This window comes from Thamnophis sirtalis, unplaced genomic scaffold (assembly GCF_051295495.1).
Source record: "Thamnophis sirtalis isolate CommonGarterSnake01/CBP01778 unplaced genomic scaffold, rThaSir2_p1.2 scaffold_6, whole genome shotgun sequence".
NCBI classification, from domain to species: domain Eukaryota; kingdom Metazoa; phylum Chordata; class Lepidosauria; order Squamata; family Natricidae; genus Thamnophis; species Thamnophis sirtalis.
Window position 1 is genome coordinate 41575887 of NW_028261386.1, and position 19928 is coordinate 41595814.

The 19928-nt window shown below is 41.8% G+C and overlaps 1 protein-coding gene across 3 annotated transcripts in view; it reads right to left on the reverse strand.

The window, feature by feature from the left end:
- The window catches only part of PLEKHH2 (pleckstrin homology, MyTH4 and FERM domain containing H2), a 66478-nt gene extending 52527 nt beyond the window's left edge, over positions 1 to 13951 (reverse strand). For 2 of the 3 annotated variants that reach the window (XM_087717709.1, XM_014056848.2), the window contains exons 1-2: positions 13797 to 13951; positions 8143 to 8272 (exon numbers count right to left, since the gene is read on the reverse strand). In XM_087717709.1, the coding sequence (XP_087573835.1) occupies positions 8143 to 8265 (123 nt within the window). In that variant the 5' untranslated portion in view covers positions 8266 to 8272; positions 13797 to 13951. Of the gene's footprint in view, positions 1 to 8142; positions 8273 to 13796 lie in introns of those variants that run through there. The other variant, XM_014056850.2, reaches the window with a different exon arrangement.
- Positions 13952 to 19928: the final 5977 nt, after the last annotated feature.

Genomic DNA, 19928 nt, shown 5'->3' on the forward strand with positions numbered 1-19928 from the left:
AGCTCGCGGAGGATAGGTGTTATGCGGGTGAATCGGGGTGCACCCGCAATCACTCGCGCGGCTGCATTCTGCACTAGCTGAAGTCGCCGGATGCTCCTCAAGGGCAGCCCCATGTAGAGCACATTGCAGTATTCCAGCCTAGAGGTCACAAGGGCCCGAGTGACTGTTGTGAGAGCCTCCCGATTCAGGTAGGGTCGCAACTGGCGCACCAGGCGAACCTGGGCGAATGCCCCCCTGGTCACAGCCGTTAAGTGGTGGTCAAATGACAGCTGTGGATCCAGGAGGACTCCCAAGTTGCGAACCCTCTCTGAGGGGTATAAAATTTGACCCCCCAGCCTGAGTGGTGGAACAATAGCCAAATCTTTGGGAGGGAAACACAACAGCCACTCGGTCTTTTCTGGGGTGAGCACAAGCTTGTTCACCCTCATCCAGTCCATAACGGCCTCAAGACCCCGGCTCATCACGTCTACCGCTTCATTGAGTTGGCACGGGGCGGACAGATACAATTGAGTATCGTCCGCATATTGATGGTATCTAATCCCGTGCCTGCGGATGATCTCTCCCAGCGGTTTCATGTAGATGTTGAATAGTAGGGGGGATAAGACCGAACCCTGAGGCACCCCATAATTTAGGGGCCTAGGGGACGATCTCTGCCCCCCCACTAACACCGACTGCGACCTGTCCGAGAGGTAGGAGGAGAACCACCGTAACACGGTGCCTCCCACTCCCACCTCCCGCAGTCGTCGCAGAAGGATACCATGGTCGATGGTATCGAAAGCCGCTGAGAGGTCAAGGAGGACCAGGATGGAGGAACGTCCTTCATCCCTGGCTCTCCAGAGATCATCCATCAATGCGACCAAAGCGGTTTCTGTGCTGTAACCGGGCCTGAAGCCTGACTGGAAGGGGTCTAGGTAGTTTGCTTCCTCCAAGGACCGTTGGAGCTGGAAGGCCACCACCTTCTCAACAACCTTCCCCAGGAAGGAAGGTTGGAGACTGGACGATAGCTATTAAGAACAGCTGGATCCAAGGATGGTTTCTTCAGGAGGGGTCTCACCACCGCCGCTTTCAGTGCGGCGGGGAAGTTTCCCTCCCGAAGGGAGGCGGTCACAACCGCCTGGATCCAGCCTCGTGTCACCTCACTGCAGTTAGTAACCAGCCATGAGGGACACGGATCCAGAACGCAGGTGGAAGTACTTACAGCTCTCATGGCCTTGTCCACATCCCCGGGGGTAACGTCCTGAAACTCAACCCAGAGCTGTTCTACTTGGTCCCCCTGCGCCTCGGCTGGAACTGCGGGGGTGGAGTCCAAGTCCGACCGAAACCGAGCAATTTTGTCCGCTAAGAATTGGGCATATTCTTCAGCTCTGCCCTGCAAGGGTTCCCCCGCCTCCCTTTTGTTCAATAGGGAGCGGGTTATCCTAAACAGGGCGGCTGGGCGAGACTCAGCGGATGCTACCAGGGTGGCTATGTGCGATCTTTTTGCTGCCCTAAGTGCCCTGGTGTATTCCCTGGTGCAGGTGGTTACCATTGCCCGGTTCGATTCGGACTTATCGGACCTCCAACGGTGCTCTAGGCATCTCCTCCGGCGCTTCATCTCCCGGAGTTCCTCGGTGAACCAAGGGGGTCTCCGGGATCCGCCGCCTCGGAGGAGCCGCAGTGGCGCAATCCGGTCGAGGGCCTCCGACGCTGCCGAGTGCCACGCAGCAGCCAGAGTCTCCACCGGATTGTGGGCGAAAGAGTCAGGAATAACCCCAAGCTCTGTCTGGAACCTTACTGGCTCCATAAGACGCCTGGGGCGGAACCACCTGGTCGGTTCCTCCTCCCTACAGTGGGGGTTTGGCCTCCGGAAGTCGAGCCTCAGTAGGCAGTGGTCTGACCACGACAGGGGTATGATGTCACTCCCCCTCAGACCAAGATCACAAATCCACTGCTCCGAGAGAAATACGAGGTCAAGCATGTGTCCCGCTGAATGGGTTGGGCCCCGAATTACTTGGGTCAAGCCCATGGCTGTCATGGAAGCCATGAACTCCTGCGCCCCATCAGAGTTTTCACCGAGCGACGGCAAATTAAAGTCCCCCAGGACCATCAACCTAGGGAACTCAATTGCCAGCTCGGCTACCGACTCGAGGAGCGAGGGGAGGGCTGCTGCAACGCTGTTGGGAGGCAGGTACGTTAGCAGCAGACCCACTTGACCCTTGAGGTCCAACTTTAACAGCAAAGACTCACACCCGACAATCTCCGGAGCAGGGACCCTACGAGGAACTAACGACTCTCGGATAACAGCGGCCACACCCCCACCCCTTCCCTGGGCTCTCGGCTGATGCAGCACCTGAAATCCTTCTGGGCACAGCTCTACAAGGGGGACTCCTCCCTCTGGGCCCAGCCAGGTTTCAGTAATACATGCCAGGTCTGCCCTCTCGTCTAAAATTAAGTCCCGGACGAGAGGAGCTTTATGTACAACAGACCTGGCATTTAGCGACAACAGCCTGAGACCAGGGTCCTGACTACTTGCGCCATCTGGTCTTGGAGTGGGACTCCTAGGGCCGGAAGGAGGGATCTCTGTAATGTAGCGAACCCTCCTTCCCCGGTAATGGCCTGCCCTAAAGTCCCCGCCGTATCTGCCCCTCCCTGTTACGACCGCAATACCCCGACCCTCTCCCGTGTCTCTGGTCCCCTCAACCACCCCCGTGGCCCCCGCAACTCCCGGCAGGTCCTCCGAATCACGCATACTCATACACTCCCCCAAACAGTCCCCACGTGAGAAGTTAAAAAACACAAAATTACAACAATATGATCATAAAAAGTGGGACATTCATCCATCTCAAGCGTACCTCAAGCATAGCCCATACAAAGACAGAAGAAAAAGGTGAAAGAAAAGAAAGAAATTATAAATTGCGCAAAAAAATTGATTGGTTTAAAGTGCGAATAGTTCTGGGAAGGTCCAAAAAAAGTCCAAGATGGTTAAGGCAAGGAGAGGGCCTTCTATGTACTGTAAGTACCCCCGCTCGGCCAGTAGTGGCGCTATCTGTGGCCGCAGGTCCAAGGCGGCATCAGGCAACAATGGCCGTGGCAGATGAAAGTGTAGATAAAAGGGTTCCACCACAAAAGCGCGTAGGACAAAATCGCGCTCGACAAAAGCGCGCTGTGACGTCATCACAGCGCGACGAAAAAGATCGAAAAAATGTAAAAATAAAGCTAAAACCTTCCCCTAACCCCCCCAAACCTAACCCTAAACCTAACCCTAACCCTAACTCTTAACCTAACCCTAAACCTAACTCTAAACCTAACCGTTAAAGTAACGAAAAACGTAACGCTAACCCTTATCCTAACCCTAACGCTAACGCTAACGCTCTAAAGCTAACCCTAACCCTTACCCTTACCCTAACCCTAACCCTAACCCTAACCCTTACCTTTATGTGAATCGGCTTGCTTTAATTTAATTTTTATTAATTTTTATTTGAATTTTTCGATCTTTTTCGTCGCGCTGTGATGACGTCAAAGGCGCGATTTTGTCGATCGCGCTTTTGTCGTCCGCGCTTTTGACGGGTCACGGATAAAAGAGCAGATGAAAATATACTCCAAAAGGTCCAAAAGCCGCATTCCAAGAGGAGTCTAGTCCCACCCAGCAAAAGGCCCTGCAATGGCAATGGCAACGGCCCAGTGGGGGGGAGAATGCACCAACAGGGGAGGCCAAGCCGAGGGGAGAGGAAGGGGGATGCAGTAGCAGCAGATGAAAACAGCCTCCCATTCTCTCCCAGTGCTGTTCCAGGCTAACCGCCTTCTCCCTGGGGCAATGAATAGTCCAATGCAAGTCCACAGCAACCAAACACACAGACGAGAAAGAAAGTAGCATAAAGGGGGGGGGGAGAGATTTTTCTCAGCCAGCAAGTGGAGGAGAGTCAAGGCTCTCTCAGGTCAGCCGGGTCACAACGAACCTCCAACGATAGTTATCCAACGCCTCTAACCGAGTTGGGTCGCGATGCCTTCCAAGCGGCACCCGGGCGGTGTCTTTAAAGGCCGCTCTGAATCAGCTGGGCCGCGGCGTCTTCCGGGTGTCCCCGAACGGCGTCAGCGTCTTTCGCAAAAGGCAGCCTCGGGGAGCAAAATCTCTCCACTCCGCTGCCAGCACCAAACTCTCCGTAAGATCGCTCTTGCCCTGATCTCTCTTCAGCCTCCGAACGGCAACCGGGCGGTGTCTCTGAGCGCCTCACTAATCAGCTGAGCCGCGGCGTCTTCCGGGCACCTCCGAGCGGCGTCGGCGTTTTTTGTAAAAGGCAGCCTTGGAGAGCAAAATCTCTCCAGTCCACTGCCAACACCAGACCCTCCGAGAAATCGCTCGCGCCCTGGTCTCTCTCACGCTCGATTTCTAGGAGCAATTTCTCCTTCTTTTGGCTATTTTTCCAGTGTGAACGCCGGAGCGAAGAGCCCGGCAGCCATGTTCCTTCGCACATGCGCACTTCGCACATGCGCACATGCGCAATGGTTAATTCCTTCCAGGGATGGGCTTTAAAAATTTCAGCAATGGGTTCTCTGCCCAGTTGTTGGTGGGCATGGCCATGGCCATGGTGGGCGTGACCTAGCCGGCCTCCTGCACCATGGTGGTGTGTGTGTCTGTGTGTGTGTGTGTGTTTTCACATTCCCCAGGGTCTGGAGGCTTTCCTTGAGCCTCTGGGAGGGTGAACACTGCCTCCCCCGGGCTCCAAAGGTCCTCTGGAGGCCAGAAATGGGCCCTTTCCGGTCTTCCGGAACTTCCAGGAGGCCTATTTTTCCCCCTTCCTGAGCATCTGCATGGCCCAAAACTGGCTGCATGGAGACTTCTGTGCAGCGAAGGGCACAGAAGAGTGGGGCCAGCCAGGGGTGGGATATGGAGGTTTTCCAAACTTGCCATAACATTAGCTACAGGTTCTCCCGAACCCGAGCGAACCCGTAGCAGCCTACCCGATTCCTTCATTTCCTGGTGCTTAAACCACAGAATATGGCTGCCCTGAAGTTTCCCATCCTCTCCTTATCTGGATAAATTCTGGAGAACTGGTTTCCTCACCAGTTCTTGATCTTTGCCTCAGTCATCAGATCTGCTTTTGTGGAGACATCTTCAATTTTCCCTTCCTCCCCTGGAAGTCAAAACTTATTCAACTTTGGTTGACAAATAAATATTGTCTATGATTCCTTATACAAACTATACTTTTCTTCATGTTAGAATTTATTAATTTTGCATGATATAGCAAAAGTAGATAAAACTGCTAAAGAAAATTCTTACTATAAATTGTTTGTTGTTTGTTTCAACTTCTTGAGCATTCCCTCATGGATTGCTTCTTTACATTTGAACACTAAAGAATCTTGCATGTTACTTGTTCTAATACTTAGCTCTACTAAGCAACCTGATGCCTCTGATATTTTGGAGCCAAATCCCCCAATCCCTTGGTTGATGAAAGCTGAAAATTCAAAACACCTAGGCTAGCTAGACCCAAATTATTATTTACTTATGTCAGCAATACAACAACATAAAAGGTGGTGCTGCCATTTTATTATTGTATGTGGTTGATGAACTGAAAAATATTTAGTATTAAAATACACAAGTGATGTATATTTCTATTGTTAAGTGCCAAATGTCAATTCAGACATTTCCTTAAGCAGAATATTTTCTATTTATCTGTAACACGTTGGATGAAACTCAACATTAATAAAATGAAGCGATTTGAACTCCATGAACAATCTGAACAAGTTATACTAAAACCATTTCCTAAATTCTACCCTGAATTCTTCCATTTAAAACGTCACAACTTCTGCTTAGATATTTAAAAAATGTTTTCCTTTGCATTTCATTTTTTAAAGTATGCTCTGATATGACAAAATAAAAAAAAAGAGCCAGTTGCCAGGACCTACTATTATTTTATATTTCTTTGTCCCATTCTCAGGGCCACATTGATGTACTATTAAACATCTCACATGTCAAAACTATGAAGCAAAATACATAACTTGCCAAGTGGAAAAAGAGAGAAGAAAAGTGTGCTTGTGACATAAGGCATTCACTTAGTTTTTATACCTCTCCAGATTATCAGATGTTCATGATCCATTTCTGACAATTTAGGAAAACATACGTATTAAGCTGCTTAATAAGATTAACCTGGATAGCATAAATATATGAAGTAAATGAATAAATGGAGAATATTACCTTTCTTTCAAAGAAAACAAAGTTATGCAAAAATTAGATAGCAAATTATTGATAAAAATGACAAAAAAGGCAGCAGAGAGAAATCATAAGGATTTTGTTTTAATGTGTATGCTTATTTTGAGGAAACTCTAATTAAGGTTTTAATGTCTGTTTGTCCTGAATTAAGAAAAAAAATCATATTCTAAAGCCTGTGTCTGATTTAGATTTGATTCACTTAGATGCATTTTTACAGCCTTAATCAGCTTATTCATTTTAATGAGTAGCCAAGAAAAGGCTTGTAGTAGTAGTAGTAGTTGTAGTTTATTAGTCTTGTATGCCGCCCACTCCCGGAGGACTCCGGGCGGCTTATCTTTTTTTTTTTTTTAATGTAATCTATATGTAGACAGATCATGAGTTTTCTTGTAATAAATATTTAGATTATTTTTGAAGCTATATGGCAGCTTTATTTTCTTTATAATCTTTTGCTGGTTTTCTATGGCCCCTGGTTACAACAGTAATTCTCCCCCAAAATCCCATCAGACCGGAACAGTAATAGATCCACCACTATAGTTCAAACGACTACATAAAACTGTTTCTATGGGACAGGATATATTGAACAAATCCTAATGAACAACCACACTGTTCATGAATAGGTAAACTATTTGAAACTGTTTATTGTTTCAAAAGAATCACATTTATTACAAATTGATGCTGCTCACTTATCTCAATTCTGTAGCACCACCACCCCTACAACTGTATTGCTTTCATTGGAGAATAGAGCTCTGTTAACATATATATCCTGCTCCCTAAACAAGGATGCTGTCTGAAGGATACTATGCTATTACCAACATTGAATAACATTCAACGTTAATTCAGCAAAGTGTTGTATATAGAATACAGATGTGGTATATCTACTTTTTCTCCTTTCATTCAATGCTTGACCTGCAGCTTTATTACTTACTTCCTTTCATTCTTTTTTTTCTTAATGTATATGTTTATTCACAAGAATAACCTTTCCTCATTTAATATTAGAACCTAATCTTACAGCAAAACATATTTTTCAGGCATTTTTTTCAAGACAGTTATTGCAAATTCATGCCCTTTTCTCTACAAAAAGTTGCTTTAAAGTAAATATAGTGATTATTTGCAAACATATAACGTGTATTTTAAGCATGCCCTGTTAGGGCAACCAGTTAGATATATATGTAATAATCCAATCCAACTCTAGCTGAAAATGTAGGCATAACCAGTTGTGCCAGAATGTGCTCTGCATTTTTATATGTGTCTTCTTAAAAAATAGTATTTACATACACTGATGTTCTTTGTTCCTGCTATATATGTAACTGATGAGTCAGATTTATCATTTCCATATATTCCATCTCCATAATATCCAGTTTCCACAGAAAGGAAATACTACAGGTAGTACAAATGGTCAATGACTCATCAATCTCTTTGCTTTCAAGATCACTGACTCACCACCCTTATGTCCAGACTCCTTGATTTAATAAACAACATATGTAACTTCTATAAAACCTCTCAATTAATTAATTAATATTTGGCTATTCAAAAGGGTGCAGGGGAGCATGTTCAAACACTATTCTGAGTGTTTATTGAAGAAGGCAATCTGTTTGCCTTCCAAAAATGATTATTTTGAAATAAGGAAAGGTCATATTTTTATATTGAGGATGACCTTAGATTCTTTTACCCACCCTTACATGTACTGCATGTACAAATGTATGGTGACATATAAATATTGAAAATAGAAAATAGATCTAGAGAAGCATTTTTAGACATGTATGTTTTCCTATGATGGATAAAAGCATACATACATGTCTAGTGATCACCATTGCCAGATTAAGCTAATTAAGCAAAAGGTATCTATTGTAATTAGTCAATAGGTAGCTATGAAATGTAATTAGTGAATAGGTAGTATTAAGCAATCTATATTGCTGAACTATACAACAAATTACATTGGATTTTCTAACACTTACCTTCTCTGCAAGCAGTTCTCTAATTTTGCTGGCTTGAAGGTGAAACTTCATTAGTTGAGATTCCATAACCATGCATCTTTCCTTCCAGTTTATTATCCTTTCTGGCTCTAGGAAGTCTGCCATATTTAGGCTTTGAAAAAAAGGGAAATATTCAATAAGATTTTAACTGTTAATATACATACATTTGAATGTATTGTACAAATTAAAAGTATTTCAATTGTCAAATAAGTATGTTTTTATTACTTCAATACTTAGCATAAGATTATGTCTTTATGCATACTACAAAGTTATGATGAGTGCAATGTTTGCCAAATTGTACATTCATGATATCAAGAAAAAATTAATCCCAATTCTTATTGTAAAATGTCAAGTTAACATGAACTCATTTATATTACAATAATACAGCAATTCATGGATGAAGATTAATTATACACCATACTGTTTAAATGCAAATCATTTTTCCTTTTTTTAAAATTAAGAAATCTGTTATAGGAACAATTTATAGAACATCTCAGTGACTCAGAAACTTAAGAAGTTAAGAAATAGGTTAAAGATATAAGGCAGCAATCATACACACTTAGTCGGTTCAAGCCAGATAAATGGGTTTTATTTAACTAGAAATGTAAAGAATTATGTCATAAAGCATTATGTTTTCGGTTCAACTAATTATTTTTTAAAAAATGCATTTCTATTTTATCTGGCAAATCACACAATATTAAAGCACACTTTATATAATTTAAAACAAAGCATAGAAGCTAAAACCTATAAGTTATTTTAATATATGATATATAATTTTATATTTTAATATTTTATAAATAATAAATTTTAATGTTTAGATATTTAAACTGTATATTAAATCAAATAATTGACCACAAATAATATAGCAAAATCTCTGAAATGTTATAGTGCATGATGATTAAAAATAAAATCTAAACTAATTTTGCTGATACAACTTAAAGATGATCAATTCTCTCTTCTCAATTTTTGTTTTCCTTTTAATTATTTTTAAATTATTTTTAGAATGTAATATAAATATAAAAATGTCAATTGTTAAATAACAAAATTATCAGTTACTTTCAATTTCTGTGTAGATCACAACTATTGCATTGCTCATATAACATTCTGATTTCCATTATTGTAAAGAGTTTTTTTTAGTTTTAATTTCCAAAAATTATTTGCTTTACATTTTTCCAGAAGGCAAAGGACTACAGAAATATTTGCTGGGACAATAAATGCTGTTTACATTTGTGGAATGAATGATCTTATTTATGAGTCAATGACTTCCCGTCTCTTATTTGATTCCTCAAGGGAAAAATAAATGAGTTCATCACTTTGGCTTGCTTGTGTTCTGATTCAGCATAATGAACCTACACACATTTTCCCTCCTGTGCTTTTTTATTTCTTTCATTTTAAAGTATAAAGTAACAGCACAATCCCATTGAGGCTTATTTAATTTATTTTGAATTAAATTTGTATCTTCGCTTAAAATTAAAATCTTCCTTTCCAGTTTTTAAAAATAACAACTAAACTTGCAGCTAACACATCATTTTAAAGAGGTGATTTCTTTTTGTAACAAATGCTGTAAAAGAGGGAAATAATTGACTATAGAGAAAAGAAACAAAGTTCTTCCTTTTTATGCTTGTTTACTTTATGTGTTGGGAAAGTATTTTGGGCAAAACCTAACCTCCCTGAACTTTGTGGGTGTTTCTTGCAATTTAAAAAGAACAAGTTTTTATTCACTTCAGTGTACAGCATAAACTTTATCTGAAAAGACACTGTTGATTTCACTGATATTTTAAACTATTTCATGTGCTTTATATCAGTTAATATATTCAACAGTGAAACATTAGATCCTGTTTCGCGATGTTAAAGTATGGGAATTAATCTCTTTAAATAAAAGGAGTTAAACTGCTACCTACCAAATGGGAATAAACTTTATTTACTTGTAGAAAAAAAGCATTTTATCACACTTGTGAAATTTAATACCCTATGGCAGTGGTCCCCAACCTTTTTATCGCCGCGGACCAGTCAGCCTTTGATAATTTTACCGTGGCCCGCTGAGCGCGCGCAGGGGCACGCGGGGCTCTCTTCCCTGGAGCCTTTGCGCACGGCCCAGGAGCCTTTGCGCTGCAGCCTGGTCCTTCGCCTCCCCCCCCCGGAGAAAGCCGGTCCGGAGAAAGCCAGTCCCCGCGCCTCTCACTCCCACAAGCGCCACCTCCGAGCGTCACAGCCCCACCAGCCCCGCATAGAGCGAGCGAGCAGCTCAAGGTCACCTCCGGACAGCGGCAGTGGCCCCTTCCAGAAAAACCTGCAGCAAAGGCGCCAGTTAACCACCACCTGCTTACCAGGGTTGGCTGCCTCAGGCGCTTGGGCAAAAGTGGCCCTGAGGAGGCGGACGCGCACAGCTGACGCGCGTCTTTCCGAGCTCCACAAAAAACCCCAACGGCCCCCTTTTGGTGCGGGCTGGAAGCCAGGCGGGAAGTTCCCGTTCTCTTACCTGGGCTGTGACGACTATTGGGGAAGTGTGCAGCGCCTCAGAAGTAAAGCTGCCGCCGCTGACGCCGTTCCTTGGAAGCGACGGAGCGGCTGAGGCAGGAAGGCGCGCGGCGGTGGCAGCTGTTCAGCCAGCCGCCTCGCAGGAGAAGAGCCGCTCTTGGGTTTCGCAGGGGGCGGCGGTGGCGGCGGTACCAGCAGCGCCCGGGGATTCCACCAGCGCACGCGCGGACCTTTGGGCAGCTGTTCATGTCCCCCGGCCGCTGCGCGGCCCGGTGCCAGGTACTCCACGGCCCGGCACCGGTCCGCGGACCGGGGGTTGGGGACCACTGCCCTATGGGGTATTAATAAATATAAGCATAGAGTTGTTCATTTTCAACCAGTACTACAGAAGGTGAGGCAACCCTAGGCAGAGTTACCAATGGAGGAAAATGTTGAAAGGTCCAGCACAGCCATCACAGGAGAGAATCTGCAGGTCTGAATAATTTACTTGAACTTGGGAAATTCAGATCTAAAGCAAGGTTTACACTATATGGTAAGCCCAAGCCATACCAAACAAACAAATCAAAATGTCCTACGTATTATGGCTTAGACCCTATAAACCCAGCCATTACCTCCCACATTAATTTGGTTTATAGGTTTAATATTGGGATAATATAGAGCAGTGGTAGTCAACCTGGTCCCTACCGCCCACTAGTGGGCGTTCCAGCTTTCATGGTGGGCGGTAGGCGTTTGCTGTAACTCTGCTTTATAAATTTTATAAAGTAAAGTTACTTCCCTACTTTATAAATCACCATTACTGTGGAACCGGTGGGCGGTCAGAAAATTTTACTGCTAACAGAGATACAAAAGTGGGTGGTAGGTATAAAAAGGTTGACTACCCCTGATATAGAGGTAAAGGAAAGAACAATTTAAGCCACTTTTAACTGTTGGATGAAGCACAAGATATACCGTACTTGTAATAAATCAGTAAATACAGTATTCCATAGAAACATTTCTGCTGTAAAAAATATTGGCTGTTCTATTATACCCCAAATAATATCATATTATGTTGTAGTGTATTGAATAAAGTTAGTTCTCCCAGAGATTGTTAGTTTCTAAATTTGATAAATAAATAAATAAATTTTAAAAAACTACCTGGTTAATACATTGCATTAATGAATGTTGAAAATGTAAGCCATTCTTTATTATCCAGAATTGACAGTTTCATATATAATGCTAAGGCAATAGCAAACAAATGATGTAATGGTTTCTCACTGTACCCTACATAAACCCAATCATTGTCTCATGAGAAGGCTGACAAGCTGCAATACAATTACTGATTGGTGGCTATTATCTAATTCCATTATTTGTGTAATTATGTATTATTATTTATTTGTACTTGGGCACATTTAAACACCGTTGCAGTCACTTTTAGGGACATTAGGCCTATGGTATTAGGATTGCCATGTTTCCTTCATCATCAGAATATATACTGTAAAGCATTACTATTTTTATTGCAATATTTTTATCCATCAAGATGCTGGCAAGATGTGTTACTTTATAAATTTGTATTGAAACCTTCTCATTCCACTACTGTACGCTCATTAAAAAGGCCTATTTCAGAGAATGATCCTTCTGGAACATGCTGTTCATTTCCTATAGTGAGCTTCTTTAAAATTTTTTGCAGTCCAAGGCTTTTCCACTTATCACAAGGGAAAAGATTACTGACTGTATTTCCAGCTCAAAAACAATTTAGCATTCTGGGAGCCTGGCCAGAATGAAGAGCAAAAGAATTTCAAAGTGGTTTTCAGGATATGGAGCAAGAGTGGGTAGGCCTCAAGGGCAAAGGACTTTTTTAAAAAAAAGAAAAAAGAAAAAAATACTCCCAGTTATTCACAGCCAGATATAAAAGGCACACCTTGAGAACTATGAATTCTTAGCCCATGGATTTATATTGTGTATTAGTTCTGAATGGAGCTCATAGATTCTCAGTAAATTCTATGCTTGCTTCTATCCTGGCTATTCTATGCTTGTTATATTTCTGTAGGACAATGTGTGGCAAGGAGAAAGAATGTAATATTGTTGATACTATTGTTAAAATAGTCTGATATCAGAAAACTTTCCTGATTTAGCATTACCATTCAATCCAGTTCAATTCAATTCATGCAATTCAGTTAGTGTCATTGTTGATATTATTTTTTAGCTTCTATCCATTCCTGGTAAGTAGATATTCCCATGTAAGCCACATTTCCCTTGACTCTTCTCCTATTTGTAGGATAATGATAGATGAGAGAGAGAAAAAAACCACTTGCAATTCAAAAAGTATAAAACTCCAGAATAGTATTTTTTTCTAACACTGGGTCTAAAGCCAAACTCGGCCTCAGAAGAATTTAGTTCTCGCACGGTGGTGAGGAATTATAACACTGAACATACACAGAGTGCCTTTTCCTCAGGATAGCTAGTCCTCATGTTTTTGGTTCCTGCAATGTAAAAACGTCATTTCTTGGAACTTAGATCTGAACCCAACATCTCATGGCATTAAATTTAAGATGTTGATTTCCCTTTTATTCAGTTACGAACACCTTGCAGAATTTATAACCATGCCAAATATATATATATATAACTTGGCATATAAGTAAGCCCTACCTGTGATGTGTAAAAAAGAAAGAAAGAAAGAAAGAAAGAAAGAAAGAAAGAAAGAAAGAAAGAAAGAAAGAAGTATCCCTTTTCTTCTCAGAGATCTGTTAACAAGATTTGATACAAAAAAAAAGAAATGTAGGGAGAAAAACACTCATATATCTGATAATCTCTCATCCCTTCAGATACAGTACTCTATTTAGTGGAAGCCCTGGGGCAGAAGTCACTTTGTGAGTGACTCAAAAGCACGGTGTGACTAGCAGTGTTAACAACTTTGGACATCTCTGGGATTACAACTGCTACCCATCCTTCCTCAACTGATACCCCCCTCCCTTTTTTCTTTTTTTCTTTTTGCTGAGCCAAAGAAGGAAAAGGGAAAAGAAGAGGCAGGACTAGGGGAAAGACGGCTCCTGCTTTCCCTGCTCTTATGGCTCCTCGTCGCGCCGTCTCAGCTCGCTCAGTGTCTCTCCCCGAAGAGGAAAAAAGCGAGGGTCATTATCCGTCCCGCACACTCCCCCCAACCCCCCGGACTTAAGGCACACCTGCGGACGTCGTCATGAAGTTTCCGGCTTTTCAATGACTCCACTGACGGGGCCGCCGCGCCCCACTCCTCAAGATCTCTGCGCCTCTCCCGGGCAGCCCGCTCTGCGCTAAAGGCTTCGGCAGCACCATCCCCTCGCTCAGCGGGACAGGCGGCGAGGGGCCTGGGCTGAGCGGCACTTCCCCTGGCCATTCAAACAGCCGCTTAGGCGGGACTTGCGGTCCACTCTGGCCTCTCCGCAGTGGGGGTGGCGTTAGGTTTGCAGGCTCGGGGTATGTGTGTGTGTGTATATGTGGGGAGGTGGGGCCGGTTTGCATCCATCGCCCGGAGAAGCGAGTGAAATCAAGTTGTGGGGCAAGAATACCATCGGGCCTCCCACTATGTTGAAATCGTAGAAGCAGAATTGGATGCCCCTGGCAGAAAAACACAGCACTTTCCAAAATCAGCCTGCTTAAAAAGCCCATTGCTCTCGTCTTACATAGATTTGGAGGTGTCAAATTCAATCTAAGGTCCGTTGGTCCTTGATCTTCATTTCTGAAAGAGCTTTCAAGTTTCCAGAAATCTCAGCTCAAGCATGGGAACGAGGAAAGTGCCAATCATAGATTGTTTAGCAAGCTGCCAGGTCGGTATACAATTAAACAAGAATAACATGCAGATAGAATAAAGAACAAATAACATCGATCAATACAGACGCTCCAAACAACTGTAAAACAATTAATTATAACCATCAAAACCAGTTATTAACAACTGATAGAATACCTGAAAAACTGAAAAGTCTCATTTGCTAGAAACATACCAACATGTTAAATTGGGGACTGTGCTGTCAGTAAAACATCTCCAACAGAACATAGTATTTGTAGTTCAGGATTGAGTGGTGGAGCTTGGCTGTTTATTTGCAGACATTTCATTACCGAACTAGGTAATGTCATCAGTGCAACTTACAGGAAAAAAAACCCTATAGTCACTTGATGGATAATGAAATGTCTGCTACCCCCCTCCCCCCAAGCTAGAAAGCACCACAATAAAACACCTGCTTAAGTGCAGAGAAAGCCCACTGACAAAGGTGGCATAGTTGGACAGATTGGGAAGGTGAGAAAGGAAACTGTCTAGGTTCAGAGGCTGGCCTTTACTTCGTGAAAATGTTAGGGCTCAGATAAGGGCCCTTCTGCACAAAAGGGATCCCTACAATTCTGTACTGCTTATGTGAGGCTACAGAGACTTCCCTCCTATCATCTTGCCTCTTGGGATACTCCAGGTACCAGGCCCATTCCTTCCAGTTTTTCTCAGGAGCAGCCAAGTGGCCAATCCCCCCCCCCACTCCTCTTTCCCGTCCTTTAATTGGCTTTCTGTGGAGAGAGAGCACTACCTAATTCAATGAAGCAATGAAGTACCTTAGTGGGGACACTAACTTGGTAGTATAAATTATGTGCCAAGGATTTAGAGCCGAGTGTGATATTTTTGTGGAAGTGTTTACTCAGAGAAGTCCTAAGCAGGGGCATATGTAAAAAACAGCTTTTTGGCAAAGTGTGTGCATCATTCTGCCCATACACAATTGCATACTTTTCCTTTGATCTTGACACAACCCAATGAGGAAGAATTATTTGTAGTTTTACTTCTTTCGATAAAATGTCATAAATTGTTCCCACCACCCACTAGGATACAACCCCTCCCCCCAAAACCCTGATAATTCCTTCACATACCATTCTTTTAAAATGTTGCATTTTTGTACTGGTTCTAATACTGGCTATCATTACATTGTCTAATTTAATCATGGCTTGCTGAATACCTAACCACTTGCTAACTACTAGTTAAATTTACATATTGCACTAAACCATGAATCACAGTGTTCAGAATAGAGTTCCCCTGCCAGCTGGCAGGACTCAGGACATTCTCAGTTATACATCTTCTCAGGCATACTTCCTCAAATCTTTGTGAGAGTTGTTTACTTAGTATGTAGCAAAAGCCTTTTACAATCTTTTTTTTTTTAAGTCTTGTTTTATCTCCTGGAAGACTAGTCTGATTCTCCACATAGGAAGGGGGATGGGCTGATTCTGCTAGTTATACATGTTGAGCTTATAAGGCTAAGTCTAGGATGTGACACTACAGCATTCATTTCATTTATTCCCATTTTCCTCCTTTTAATTTGTGAGAAAGTTACCTAGCTTGTTCTGTTAACCAAAGTTAGCATGTTCTGTGAAGATAATCGATAATAAATAAGCAATTCTGTAAGTAAGTCCCTTGTGAATGTTGTTATGAGATAGAAAGCATACAGTGTTTATACATAACAGACTAAATAATGTTTTGTACTGCCACCTTCTGTAATCCAATTGTAAAATCTATATACAATGAACAAATTATCTTCCACTTTAACTTCCACGTTGCAAGCATTTATATGTGCAATAAATAGTGTGAAAAGCTCAAATGGATTGTGTGGATGCCTGAAGATAACAGTTTTAAAATTGAATATACATTTGTTGCTATTGTGATTAAATAAATACCATAGGCTTGGGGAATTCAAAAAAGCTTTTAGGGCATTTTTCCACAAATAACATTTAATTGTATCTTTTCCTATTTGTGCCACATTGGACAATTGTTCATGAAGGACAGAATGCAGAAGAAAAATCCTGAATACACGATTCCCAATATGCCTTTAAACTGCTGCTGCAACCAAATTTAAGCAAACAATTAAATATTTGAAATATTTTATCTTGCTTTTCAGTAGGTGTCCAGGGAAAGCAATTAAAAAGTAAAGATGGCAGCCATTCATGAGATCAATGCTGATTATCATCCACATTTATTTAGCATGCAGTAAAATAACATTGACTGATATATTATCTAAACATAATGGAGGTAAAGAGGGAATTTCTGCACTACAATTGCTGTTTGTTTTCCTTTATTTAAAAAAAAAGTTGTAGAAAGGCTACCTTAAAGTGGAAACTTAAAATTCTACAGAATCACAAAGGATGGCATTTTGATTGTGTCATTTAATTATTTAGAATGCTTTTTGCATCACCCTATTTAAAGATTTTGAGTGGTACACAATAAAATGAGTATAAAAGAACCGTTATAATGCCTCATAATTAAAACATTAAAACACTAATGAAAACACACAGATCAAACACTAATGAAAATGATCATCCAAGAATTGCAACTGGATATCAAATAGCTGGGGTCCCCCCAGTAGTGGGTTGCAGGTGGTACGCCCCGGTACGGGCGTACCAGACCCAGCCCGGAGCATCAGATACCATTCTGGTAGGGTGCTCCGGAGGACCTGCCTGCCCGAGCTCCTTACCAGTCTTTTAAGTGTCCTGCGCTTCCCCACATGCGCATGGCGCGTACAGCGCCTGCGTGACACTCCGCTGAGCAGCTGGAGCATTACGGAGGCTCGCAGAGGTGCTAAGACGCATGCATGTGCTGCGTGCATCCATGTGGACACCGTCGGGCCCGTTCCAACCATACTGGGTCCACCACTGGCTCCCCCCCCAATGTACTCAGTTCCTGAACATTTGAAGTGCTATACAAATCTATTGCCCCTAATTTGCCATTTATTTATATTAAGAATTTATTAATAGAATGCTTGTTATACATCATAACATACTGAAATTACACATATTAATAGAAGAGAGTGGGACAATTGTTCTCAACTTGACTTCTCATAATGTGGTATTTTGGATATTTGACAAAAAGACAAGTAAATAAATAACACAAAAACTCAAAAGAAATTATCAATTTGGCACCTTAATTGTTTAATATAGTACTTTGGCGCCACACAGTGGAGAAATCCTGAAATCAAAAAATTAATTATCAAAAATACTCATTTCTTGCAAGTTTTTTTACAAAGTGTTTTTCCTACTTTGAAAAAGTGAGTATCTCAATGGAATTCAATGCATATTAAAAATTAAATAAACAGCCCCTGAATCACATAATTAAATGAATAATCTTACAAAATGCACATATTTAGTTTTGATTAAATGGTCTGATAATGTTCTATTTTAAATCAGAATTTAGAATGCTATTTTAGGAGTTGAATTGTAAAACTATCCTGGAAAAAATTGTAAACATTTATTAACTTGTCTATGGGTTGTAATAAAACAAGAATTGAATCTTTTGAATGCAAATGTTGAAAATATTATTTTTTCCCCACATCATTTTTTAAGGTTTCTTAAATCCTACCTTTATTGTTTTTATAAATAACTCAAGGCAGCAAACATACCTAATACTTCTAATTTCCCCATAAACACAATGAGTTGGGCTGAAAGAGAGTGACTGTTTCAAAGTCTTTTATGCCTAAAGCAGGACCAGAATAATGCAATAATACAAACTTTTACTGATACATTTGACTAATGGTAAATAAGAAACAGTTGACATAGGCATTTGAAGAGTTTTGTGGCTTGGTTCTGTTACATTTTAGCAATACTTCTTAATTAAGCATCACTCCCTTAACTAAGTTGTAAATAAGTTGGCTTTAAATTTGTATCTTAAAATAATGAATGGCTAAAATGAAAAACAAAATACACATTAAAATGGAGTCCTAATATCTATTAAATACAAGAGAACAAAGGGGATTATAAGAATCTTATCCAGAACACCAAAACTAATTGAAAAGAAGTCTCTCAGGATTTATAGTACTTACAGTAGGTCTTACTATATTAAGTATAGGATCTGTTACAAACTCAATGCTCTTCCAGCAATCACAGAATTAATATTCTCAATCACAGCATTAATTTTATACCAATAAAAGAGAAAATTTGTAGCTCAGGGTTGAAATGAGGGGTCCTTGGTACTCTCTGAGCTTGGTTGTTTTCTTGGAGATCCTCCCAAAGATGATTTTTCAAGAGACAACTGGACTTTTTGGTTTTTCCTTTGAAGAAGTTTCAAAGTCTTCAAGAAGCTTCTTCAGTTCTGACTGGATAGTGGGGAATGGAAGGATTTTTACCCTTGCAAACAGCTGGGTTATTTGAATTCTTTTAGCAAGTCTGTTAAGCATGCCGTTTTTTAAGTCATGAAAAGAATAGAATAGAATTCTTTATTGGATAAGTGTGATTGGACACACAAGGAATTTGTCTTTGGTGCATATCCTCTCAGTGTACATAAAAAGACAAGATACATTTGTCAAGAATCATAAGGTACAACATTTAATGATAGTCATAGGGTACAAATAAGCAATCAGGAAACAATCAATATCAGTATAAATTGTAAGGATATAAGCAACAAAGTTACAGTCCTGCAGTCATAAGTGGGAGGAGATGGGTGATAGGAATGATAAGAAGAAATAGTAATGCAGCCTTAGTGAATGGTTTGACAGTGGGGAGGGAATTATATGTTTAGCAGAGTGATGGCATCCGGGAAAAAAACTGTTCTTGTGTCTAGTTGTCTTGGTGTGCAGTGCTCTATAGCGTTATGCCCAGGATGCGAAGAGTCTGTAAATATTTTCATGGCCCTCTTTTTGACTTGTGCAGTGTACAGGTCCTCAATGGAAGGCAAGTTGGCAGTAATTGTTTTTTCTGCAGTTCTGATTATCCTCTGAAGTCTGTGTTGGTCACGTTGGGTTGCAGAACCAAGAGAATGCAAGTGATCAGCTGTCTACAAAGAGTATAGCTTCACCATCCAGTCAGAGCTGAAGATTATTCTTGGATGAGAAGCCAAACCTCTTCAAAGTAAAACCAGAAAGTCCAGTTGCCTCTTGAAAGAGCACTTTTGGGACAACCATGACCTGGATGGCTGAGAATCTCCATTGGCATTTTCTTGCAGATGTTTCAACACCCAAACGAGGTAATTTCATCAATGACTTAGTACTAATGCTGTCACCTAGTGTGGATCAATGAAACGTCCCACTGAGATTCAGTGCGTGCGTCCGTGCGTGTGTGTGTGAGAGAGAGAGGGACGGAGAAAGGGGCAAGCGCCGGACCCTGCAAAACAACCTCTGACGGCAGAGCGGCCGGCACATCCCACCCCTTCTTCGAATCCCTACCGCGAGAGCTACTCTGTCTCGCTTTCTTTCCTGATTGGCGGGCGAAGCCGTCAGAGAGCCGTGGAGGCTGGACGAGCATAAACAGAAGAGTCGCGTGGCCCGTGCGGCGTTCGACCTCGCCCTTTCTCTCGTCTCAAGAAAAAGACGTAGCCGGGTAGGCTG